Source organism: Quercus robur, chromosome 5 (genome assembly GCF_932294415.1).
Source record: "Quercus robur chromosome 5, dhQueRobu3.1, whole genome shotgun sequence".
NCBI classification, from domain to species: domain Eukaryota; kingdom Viridiplantae; phylum Streptophyta; class Magnoliopsida; order Fagales; family Fagaceae; genus Quercus; species Quercus robur.
Window position 1 is genome coordinate 13,041,860 of NC_065538.1, and position 12,078 is coordinate 13,053,937.

The 12,078-nt window shown below is 33.3% G+C and overlaps 1 protein-coding gene across 6 annotated transcripts in view; it reads left to right on the forward strand.

Moving 5' to 3' along the window:
* The window catches only part of LOC126725191 (mannosylglycoprotein endo-beta-mannosidase-like), a 68,163-nt gene extending 56,632 nt beyond the window's left edge, over positions 1-11,531 (forward strand). For 2 of the 6 annotated variants that reach the window (XM_050429752.1, XM_050429753.1), the window contains exons 4-6: positions 200-861; positions 975-1,160; positions 5,420-7,161. In XM_050429752.1, the coding sequence (XP_050285709.1) occupies positions 5,429-7,066 (1,638 nt within the window). In that variant the 5' untranslated portion in view covers positions 200-861; positions 975-1,160; positions 5,420-5,428 and the 3' untranslated portion in view covers positions 7,067-7,161. Of the gene's footprint in view, positions 1-199; positions 862-974; positions 1,161-5,419; positions 7,162-10,872 lie in introns of those variants that run through there. The other 4 variants (XR_007655351.1, XM_050429758.1, XM_050429739.1 and 1 more) reach the window with 4 other exon arrangements.
* Positions 11,532-12,078: the final 547 nt, after the last annotated feature.

Below are 12,078 nucleotides of genomic sequence, written 5' to 3' on the forward strand. Positions count from 1 at the left end.
AGCTTTAAAATTGTTCCAACCAGAGTGAATTTTGCATTGCATTATTTTGAGCGATTTATCCTCTTGAGACCCAGGCCTGTCTACAGGGTTATATATGGCTCAAGGCTAACCAATCCTAAGGATTCCAATATTCTAAGTTATTTCAGTATTAAATTACTCTAGTATAACTTGGTCCATATGGCTGATTTGATTTTTGTAGGTGTGGCAAGAGTTTTGGAGTACTGAAGAGATTGAAATGGTGACCCGGTATCAAATCCAAATGGTCCCCTTGATCATGATCTTCTCTTGCTATGTGCAAGAGACACTGTCAAGCTTCTAAGGAACCATCCAAGTCTTGCTCTTTCGGTAGGTGAAAATGAGCAAGTTCCACCAGATGACATCAACAAAGATTTGGAAAATGTCCTGAGACTAAATCCTTATTTCAAGAACTCCAATGAAATCATCAAATCTTCTGAAGATTTATCTGCAGTGTCAAAAGATCCTAGCCAATATTTCAATGGTACACGTGTTTACATCCAAGGACCTTTGTGGGATGGATTTGCAAATGTAAGGGGGCTTCATTGATGGCCCTTATGAAATCCGAAATCCCGAAGCAATTTTTAAGAATGATTTTTACAGCCATGGATTCAATCCTGAGGTTGATTCTGTCAGGATGGCTGTTGCATATACTATCAGAGCAAGAATGTCTCAAGAAGGTTGGCAGATTCCGTTGTTTAAGCAACTTCCTAGTGGGTACACAGAAGAAGTTCCAACCCCATATGGGAATAACATAAATACATTCCCTATTCAAAGCCAAAAAAAAGTGTTGATCAGATTGAACTTTGTGGAACCCCAAAGGATCTTGATGATTTTTGTTTAGAGGTAAATCAAAATTTTCTATAGCTATTCTAGACGCCTTTGTTTTTTTTTTTTTTTGGTGCTGATCTAACTTGAAATGATCATCAAGCTTAACTGGCTAACTACATTCAATTTAGAGTTCTGTTGGAGGGCCAGACTTCCCGTAAATACGCTAGTCCTGATTTGGAAGGCACATAACCCTTGGACTGGTCTTAGTGGTCAGTAATGATCATCTTTTACACCAAATGGCAGGATTCTATGGCTGTCACTGTGCTGCAGAATCAATCCATGTCCTGCTGAATCTGGCTACATATTTTATAGAGGTAATTATTAAACTTGTAAGAGTTATAATTTATGAGTTTGGATTGGATTTTGAAATTTAATGAATATTTAATATCTGATGAATTGTTTTCATAGAACACGTATTGAGCCTGAATAATGTTTTGAATTCAATAAATAAAATTGATCTATATTTTTTGACATAACAAAATAAAACGTTAATAAAAAAAAAATCTAGCAAAAATGCTCATAGCTGATTTTCTTTTTGTTTTTGTATGTGTGGGTTGACAAGACCAGGGGGTGGTTGAAATGCTTAAATTTGTGTTTCTTAAACCAAATAATATTTCAAAAGGGTGCACATATGAAACTATTGCATTTTACTCAAAGACATTCTTCGTACTTGATGCTATTTAAAATGATCCCATCCAGAGATGGTATGTAACATCACAATTGTTTTCTGAATCTACCATCAGCAAGTTGTCAATACTACGTCTGAGGAACTTTCTAACATAGCTATTGAAGCCTTGGTCTAGGATCTAGAAGGTACATTTCCATACTACAAAGTTTTTGAAAATCTCTATGCTCCGGCCAAAAAACCAGTACCCATAGTTGAGAGGAAGTATCCAAAGTCTAAAAACCTAAAGCTGGTCTACTTCCTTCTCAAACTCTACCACACATCAGACTAAGCTATTCTATCTAGGAAATTTTACTGGTTGCATCAATTCGGTGGAGATTACAAGCTGCTGGAGCCATACAGGACGAAAAAAAATAACTCTCAAGATTTACATCCAAGGTTTTCATCAAAGGGTTCACTTATGAAATTGAAATGCATGTTGAAAATGTGGCCAAGAAAGCTGGCTCTAAAAGTTTAACCTATATGAACAAATAAAGTAAGAACTTTTTATTAAAGAATAGCCAACCCAAGTGCACCGTAAATGTATTACAGTGGCAAAAATTTAGGACCCAAATTACAATGATCAACTAGAATGGGAAGAGATAAAGAAGAGCAAGAAGGTAAGATTACGCTCCATTCAAGAAGAGTATGAAAGAAAAAGGACTTTATATCAAGGATCGACTGTTCGAGAATTCTTCCTGTTCGTTACTCAGACAACTATTTCTTGTTGGTGTCCGGCTACGTTATTCCCATTAAGATCACTTTTAAGGTCCTTCCAGGTGTCACGCCTTGAGTTTCACTTCATGGCTAGAATTACCATGACAGTCCATTAAGCTGGATAAAGAATACTCTTTTAATTTTGTTTGAAACCTGTGGAAGTATAAAATCTATTGAGGTCAAGTTTTACAGAGGAAATCATTATCACAAGTTCCTGGATTTCTTGGAAATAAATTTCCAACTTTTACATACTTAATTGTCCTTTTTTGCACTGAGAAACATTTTTTACTTAAAGTTTCACCAGTGATACCAGGAAAGAAGCAGCTAAATAAATTGAGAGAACCTTTTATATTTCTGCCAATGTTATTTAGTTCTTAGATGAAATACCTTCAAATTTTTAGTATATGGTGTTGTCTCCGTGTGTAAATAATTTGCTGAGATGGACCTTTTTATCATTTGCTTGCTTTTCATGTGTGTGCTTTCTTATTACTTTATGTCTTGATCAAGGGAGTGATGGAATGAGAGAAAGATGCAGGGAGGAAGGGTGTTTATTCAATTAAAAAAAAGGGTAAGGGATGAGTGAAAGAAATGCATATGAATTTAGTTCGTTTAGCAAACTGAAAATTGGACTTTGAATTTGGATGCTTTGTAATCTAAAGTATAAAATTCTATATAATTTTTGAATTGTCCTTTTTTGTTAACATAAACAATAGAAATCAATATTATAAATTTCAAAGGTAAAATTTTGAGTAAATTCCAACTCAAAAATCATCATCTAAATGTAATACAAGAGATAAAATTTCATTTATGTATAACCTAGAAAGAGATGCATAGAGAAATCTCATCAATGAATGAGAAAAATTAATGTTAGTATGGACATGTTTGGAAAAAAAAAAATTAAAAAAAATAAATAAATAAAAAAAAAGAGGAAAAGAAATAGGAAATGTTACTAAGAAGATTTAACTTCAAGTTGACAAGGAAGCATAAATGCCTTGCTTGCTTCTTTTGTTCCTTCTTTCTTTTATTTTCTTTTGTGTTGGAGGAAGGATTTCTTCTTTGATACAATAACATGATAATCTATTGAGTTGGATAAGGAATATTTTCTTTGGCACAATGGCTTGATAATTCTATATATATATAGTAGAAGTTATAAATGGTTTTCATATGAACTTACCCTTAAAAAATTCGATACAAAAAATAACTTGGAAGCTTCTCAAGGTGTGTTTTGAAGCCAAAATTGGATTCTTCTTGTTGTAAGTTTTTATAGTTGCCTATATAAATTTGTTCATATGTATGTGTGTTTTTGTATTGTTATTCATAAACAATAGTTTCTTTGCTTACTTAAAATTTGTTATATAAATGTTAAATGTAGTAAGATTATATTGCACTTGTTGCTATATTTTTATGAGATATATTACTGTAAATGGTTTGGTTTATGTTACATTTGATGTAATTTTGATAAATAGTGTATCACTCAACTTTTTCTTATGAATCATAATTTTCTTGAATCAAGTTTTTATTTTCTTGAATCACGTTTTTATTCAATATCTATTACAGGTCAATCACTCACAAAATTTTAAAATAATTAGTTGTGCGCTATATTTAAGAATGCAAGCAATTATAATCGCCCTTCATAGATTAGTGAGCTTTTCATGACTAATCACCTTGATATTCAAAAAGAACAATAGATCAACTTAATATTTGATAAGCATGATAATAGGAGAAAGAAAATTAGTCTAACAATGGGATTAACAAACTATTATTATGGAAAAAAAAAAAAAAGTATTGAGGAATATAACTTCAGTAAAAGTTACTGAACAGTCTAACTCGAACCAATTTTATCAAATATTTGTTTTGTCCTTTATTAGTACTAAAATAGTTTACATTTGTTCTCAAACGTTACCAAACATTTTTCCACCCTATTCATCACGTGGGGAAGAGAGGGGTTGAACATAAATTCTTTTCAAGAAGAACATCTACCAGTACCATCGACTACTGAGCTAAAAAAATTCTTGGCAAAATATTAAATATACACAAATGTTAAGGAGTGATAGACTTAACATTAAATATATATATATATATATATATATATATATATATATTTGTTAAATGAAAAAACATCATCATGTTGCATTTTTCATTGTATAACCATGCCACCTTTACTACTAAACTTTCTCCTGTAGATTTTGTTGTTATGAGTTGTAATGGATAACCTAGGTTAAGTAAAAGCTTGCATAAAGAAGTAACAATGTATAAATATGAAGGCAAACTTAGTTGCACTATTTACTTATATATTGAATAAAGGCAAACATAGATATGTGTTCAGATGATTTTAAATAAATGACAACGATTAATTTAAACAAGAATAAAAAGGTAAAAAAAACAAATTATATTTTTCTAATAACAAGAATGGAGGATCAATTAAAAACATAGTTTGAATTTCTGTTGTCCAAACATTCTTACTATTTTATTTTGAACTTTGAGATGCATTCCGTTTATTTTTTGAAGAATCACATTTATTTTTAATGGAATCAAGTAAAGTAATTCCTTCATCTTTTTTTTTTTTTTTTTTTTTTTTTTTTTTTTTTTTGTGAGAATGAAGTAATTCCTATTTACACAATACTTTTATGCTTTCCCCCAAAAAAAAAAAAAAAAAAAAATTCACTTTAATTTTTAATGAAAATCAATAAAAAGAATTCCAATCAATACAGAAGTTTTTACGCCTTTCACTGTTCACATTAAAAAATAAAAAATACCCAGTACCCAACAAAAATAAATAGCCACGGGCCACACCTAACTGACCCAAGCCCAAGGCCTTTAATTTAAAGAACATTCACGATCAAACTCCAGCAGACCTGTTGTGCTGAGTCACGCCCAAATCCCTCTTTTTATTCATTTTTTTACTTTTTTACATTTAGAGCCATAAAAAACAAAATTGCTGCTATATATATTATATTCAACTCAAAAAAGTAGCAATTCTCATTACGCACTCTCTGTTTATTTTTATTTAGATTCACCCATGCCCCAGCCCTTTCTTTCTTTCTTTCTACGTATTATTAATATTTATGCCCTTTTTCTGATTATTATTTATTTTATTTTTATAAACAATAAAGAAATTTGATGATGATGATGATGATATGTCTGTGATTGTGACTGTCACTTTGCATGTCGTCATACAATTAAATAAAGAAGATAGATTAGATGGGGCAGCAGCAGCAGCAGCAACTTCAACATTTTATCCATCCGAACCATCCCTTGCTCTTCAATCCAGATGACAGACGTGGATATTCTTGTTGGGGGTGCGACGAATCAGTTTATGGTCCTAGCTACAGCTGCAAAGAATGTGGTGTGGGGTACAGTCATCATAAATCATGTGCGGAACTACCCCTTAAGTTGCACCATCCCTTGCACCCAATCCATCCTCTTATTCTCTTTCCCCCATGGAGATACCGGGAAAATTACAAATGCGAACTTTGCAAAGCATATAAAGCTGAATACACTTATCGGTGTTCCCGTTGCGACTTCAACCTTCACATCACATGCGCTTCTTTAGCGCCCACCACCATGGAACCTGAATTCCACCACCACCCATTGACCTCCGTTTGGAAGTGGATCACCTTCACTGGCGACATTTGCGGCAAAAAAGACGAAAGTACACCCTATTTGTGTAATACATGCGGTTTCTGGATTCATGGAAGATGTTCTCTTTTCCCACGCAAAGTCAAAGTTGTGCATCACAAGCACCTCCTCCACCTCATCCATTCTTCTCTTGAATTCCATCAATCCGACTCTCGATTTTGTCAAATCTGTGTTCAAGAGGTGGACACATGCTACGGGCTTTACTATTGCTCCAGATGTGATTTTGTTGCCCACTTAAATTGTGCTATGGGAAACAAGGAGAACATAAATTTGCAAGAATTTAAAGATGAGGATGAAGTTTCAGAGCTCAATGAATTGGTTGACTCAACTTACAAAGTCAAAAAATACAATATGAGGGAGGGTGGAATTCAAATAGCTGTAGAAATCAAACACTTCAGTCATGAGCATGACTTAATGCTTACCGAGCAGCTTCTAAAAACCCAAAAATGCGATGGGTGCGTAAGAGCCATTGTCCCTCCGTTTTATAGTTGCATAAAGTGTAGCTTCTTTCTTCATGAATTTTGTGCTAATTTACCAAAAAAAAAGCAACACCCACTTCATCAACACCAACCATCCCTGCTCCCAATGAAACCAAGTAAGGATTTTAGGTGTTATGCCTGTCATCATAAATGCAATGGCTTCACCTATTTGTGTGAGACATGCCGTTTTAGACTTGATGTTCAATGTAGTATGATCTCAGAAATCCTTAACCCCCCTGGTCATGATCACACACTTATTCTCTCTGGTGTTGAATCTTCTCAGAATTGCAGCTGTTGTGATTCTAGAACTTACCCAATATTCCGTTGTACCACTTGTGCATTTGCTTTGGACTTAAGATGTGCTACACTACCACATTCTATAAGATACAAACAACATGAGCATCCCTTTGCTCTCAGTTATAGAGTTGAAGATAACTCTGGTGAATATTATCGTGATATATGTGAAGAAAAACGAGACTCAAAATATTGGTTTTACTACTGTGAGGATTGCAGTTATCTTGCTCATCCAAAATGTATTATTGGGAAATACCCAAATTATAAGTTTGGAGGTACTTACACATTTGACTGTCACTCACACCCTCTTACTTTCATTGAGGAAACTAAGGACCAGCCTCGATGTAACAAATGTAATGATACTTGTGAAAAGTTGATCTATCAATGTTCTCACTGTAATTTCTACATCCACAAGAGTTGTTTATAAAAAGGACAAATGTGTTTTTATTTTATACTAGATGTAGTCCACGTAAGTTTTGGTGCATGGAATTCATCAAATGACATTGCAGTAATTCTTTTCAATGCTCTTTCTTGGCATCATGGTTCAAATACAATGTAAATACATTGTACCAACTCATGCTTGTTTGTGTCTGGTTGGACCCTGCCTTGTCCACTTTTGTTAGAAACAATAAGCTTGCTGATAATAGGACTTTTCAATTTTCAATGTTTTATGGTATTACATTGTTTAGAAATGGAAGTTGGATTTCAGTGTGGAACATAAAGTTCAGGTTTGATGAACAAATACTGGAAATAAAAGGCAAGCTTCCGGTATCTCTTATCGGCTGTGTATGACTACTTTTCCCTATATTTTCTATTTCTATGCAATTCCAATTGCATTCATTTTCTTGAGCTCACATTAATTGTCTGTCTTCTTCTTCTGCATTAGGTGAGCATCCATTATTTTGAAGAGGGAAATGAGCAATTAGAGTCAAAACATGAATGCAAAAATCCAATATCTTTTTAAGTTATTATAGATTTACATGTTTACACTACAAAAAAAAGGGTCTATAGTTGCGTTTAAAAAACGCGGCTATAGACCCTAAAAACGCGGCTATAGGGTAGAGTCGCGTTTCCTATAGCTGCGTTTACAAATGCAGCCTAAGCAATGTAGCAATAGGGCTATAGTTGCATTTTTGTAACCACGGCTAAAGATCTGCCCAATAGCCGCGTTTCTTAACCGCGGCTATAGGATTCGGGCCTATAGCCGCGTTTTTAAAAAAATGCGGCTACAGACCAGCTTTAATCTAAAATTCAAATATAAAAAATTCAAAATTAAACACAAATCCAAAAAATTCAAAATCAAACACAAATCCAGAAAATTCAAAATCAAATACAACATACTCACAATACAAACACACCCAGAAAATTCTAAATCAAATATAACATACTCACAATACAAACACATGCACCCAGAAAATTCAAAATCAAACACAAACCCAGAAAATTAAAAATCAAACACAACATACTCACAATACAAACACACCCAGAAAATTCAAAATCAAACACAACGTGCTCCAAAATATAACAACACAAACCCATGAATCTCCTCTCATTCAACAAAACCAACCCAAATCTAACACTAATTCCATTTAGGAAAACAAAAGCACAAGCCTAGAAATACAAAAGAACACAAACTTGTGAAAAAAAAAAATGAAGAAGAAAGAGTTACCCAGATGTGAAGAAGGAAGAAAGAAAAAAAAAAAAAAAAAAAAAGAAAGAACGAATAACCTGAAGAATGAAGAAAGAAAGGGAAAAGAAAGAAAAGATGAGTATGTGGGGGTAGGTGGGAAAGTGGGGGTGTAGGTGGGAAAGAAGGTGTACGTGGGAAGCTTTAGGATTTTTTTTTTTTTTTTTTTTTTTAAGTGCTACCTATAGCCGCGTTTTTAAATCGCAGAAACACAGCTACAGGTTACCCATAGACGCGTTTTTTAAAAACGCGGCTATAAGTCAGCCTTTAAAAAATTTATACCACAGGACCTATAGCTGCATTTTTCAGGAGTCAAAATGCAGCTAAAGGTGACTTATAGCCGCGTTTTTAAATCACAAAACACAACTACAAGTTACCATAGCTGCCTTTTTCAAAAACGCAGCTATAGGTCACCTTTAAAATCATATATACAGCTGGACTTATAGCCGCTTTTTAAAACATGAAAAACGCAGCTACTGGTTACCTATAGTCGTGTTTTTCAAAAACGTGGCTACAAATCCACCTTAAAAAATTATTTGATTGGACCTATAGCTGCGTTTTTTAAAACGTGGCTGTAGCTTATCTTTAGTTGCGTTTCAACTTAGCTATAGTGGCGCTTTTTCAAAACGCGGCTATAGGTCAGCCTCAAATTCTAAATTATTCGACTGGACCTATAGTCGCGTTTTAAAAACGCAGCTATAGGTTAGTTATAGCCGCATTTCCCTATAGCCCGTGTTTTTTGTAGTGTTATCAACATCTTTTATGTCATTAATTTTAGTCATTGATATACTTACTATTACTGTTAATTTTATGAAAGCTCAATTATGCATGATTCAATTATCATTGATGGTGAGGTTCTTTTCTTTTTTGTTTTGTCAACATAAATTTAGTAAGAATATTGGCCCGGTATTTTAATATAAAGGCACAACATGTACTTTGTAAATGTTGATGTTAAGAACATGGTGATTTGGGAGCAACAATTGTTAATAACATGGCTGGTTGAGTTATATAGTTTAATTGAATGTACTCCAAGTTCAAGGTAATCTTTAAAACTTTTTGGGCAAAGAGACTACAAATCTTGTCTAATAAGTTCAGGGTTTAGTTTGGAAAATGTTGGTCAGGCCTTTCCTGGTTTGAAGGATCTCATTGTTACATAATACTTTTAAAATTTCAAGGAAAAATCATTTTCTGTGACTTACTTGTGTACTTGTGTTCAAAAAGTCATGCTTTTAGTTCTTTTCCCTTAATTTTTAAGCATTCTAGTACTGTCCTATTGTGTTATTATTATATTTTTAGTAATGTTGTGATATGCTTGTTCTGATCATCTAAGTTAGTTCTCTTTTTCATTGCCTAATTCTTATGTTATTTGGTTTTAGTCTCCTGATTACTGTGCAATTAACATAACCATTATTTGCCACCATGGGACTGAATATTTGGGGTCTCTTGAGCTTCTTTATATTCCTCTTTTTGTTGTTAAATGATTTAAGGTACTATTTTCTCCCCTCAAATTTAAAGTTAGGTTAGGTTGTTGTGCTTCTGCTTTCCACACAAATGAGTTCCAAGCCTCTTCATTCTAAAAATCCACCCTGACATTTACGTTGGTTTTCATTTGCTTGCACACTTCCAAAGTTTTTAGATTTCGTTATTGGTTTTGGAATCCCACATAGTTTAGAAAATTAAAAGGAGATGCAATAATTCCTATTGAGAGTGTTAGTCCCACATTGGTAAGAAAAGAAACAGGGGACGAATAGTCCCTATACATTGGGTGGTGGTGTAGTTTTTGTTTTGTGCTCGTAGGAGTTTGATATCAAAGATTTGTCTTGTCTTTAGTGTGAGAGATTTGTGAGACGTTGGTTGTCATCCTGTTTTAAGTAATTTTGCATTAGCAATTGCTATATTCTATGGATAAAATTTATATACAATATCTTAGGTGCATTACATTAGGTTCTCTTTATGTTATTTGCAGTATACTTTTTTAATTTTACTTCTACAATACTTGTCACTACTGATTAGTGATTATACCTATTGATTGTTTTGGGGCTAAATAAATGTGCTGATATTATCAAACTATAGCCGATCACAGATTATTGAGAGGTATACCTGTTGCTATGTTTCTTGAATTTTAGTAGTGATGTGCTAAGCTGTGCTTACTTTTTCATTTTAATTTATTCTTCCTTTTTCCTTTGCCTAAGCTATATCCATTCAGTTGTTGATTAGGAATGATTAATTGTTGTTTGGTACAAGTACTCAAGCATTCTAACAAAATTGCCAACTTTCTGAACAGTTATTAATAATATATTGTTCTTTACTTTTGATAATGTATCTGGGTATATTGTATCCAGTATTAACTGAATCTTACTAGCTTAGCTCGCATTCAAATAAATATATCATAATAATTGAGTAAAATGACTTTCTATGAATCATAATCATTTCACTTGGGAACTTAATGATGTAATGTATATGTATATGTACTTTATTATTTATCTGTGGTTTCTTTCATTGTACAATTTTTCTTTTATTCTTACTATTGAGGTTCCATTTTGTAGGGAATGTTTAGATCCATTCGAAAAACTAGGGTGTGAAGCATTTGATATCTTTGTTATTGAGGTTCTTTGTGTTGGCAAAGGTACTGCTGCATTAATTTTATTCTAGAATATACTTGATGGATCCATTCTTACCATATTGCTTGCACACACCTACCCTTGGTCATTATCATGTGCACAAAGTACTTTTTTGCTATTCTACCTATTTCTGCAGGTCATAAGCTACTCCCTCTGTTGATTATTCATATTTGGTAAACTTAGAAATGCTTGTTCAATCATATTACCATACTCTAAAAACTTTTATAATTAAACAATTACTACATCAAGGGATTATCAACCTTTTGGGATGAGTGTACAACCATATTTGTGAAAATCACTTTACAAAAATAATTTTCCATTTGATGGTTTTGATTTAAATTATTTTTCCAATCAAGATGTGATATCTTTTGTTTTTCCTCTCTCGCTCATCTATGCAATTTTCGAATCATCTGCAGTGTGTCCAAATTAGAATTAATAACAGTTTACTATATTAGATTTGTTTTGAAATTATTTTGAAAATATATTGTGAATGTAGTAGCACTATTATTTTTGTTGAAGCCAAATTTTTATAATTATCAAGTTAGGGTGTTCAAAATTTTTATTAGGATAGTCACAATAGGTTAATTTAGTATATAATATTTTTTTAGCAAGTGTATATGTATACATTTTTCTGCAACTCACCTGTGACCATCCTGGCTTGCATGTAGAGCTGCCACTGCTGGCAGATGATGAGATAGGCAACAAGGTTGAATCTTGGTGCACCTAGCTCCTAGAGATGCTTATCATGGTGCACGAAGACACTCTAGAGCATGTTGCACTGCTTTTCTAGTTTTCTCATAAAGCCGTCGTTCCAACCCACGAAGTAAACAGAGAAAAACAAGAACCACCAAAGCAATATAAGTGAACCATCTAAGTGGAATGGGAAAAACTATAGATGCTAGTAACGTCACAAGTGCAGCTGAGAGATCGCTGATGTGACCGCAAACAAGCACATATACAATAAAGAAGCAAGAAGGAAATGGAAGCGTATATGGTTGTAGGATGAGTTTAAACTCTTGTTCAATTACTTCAATTGTATAAAGGAGACAAAGCCCGGGATCATAGATGCAAAGATGGCACGTCGTGTGGTAGTTTGGTGGAGATGTGATGGTAGAGACATTCCAAAAGGTT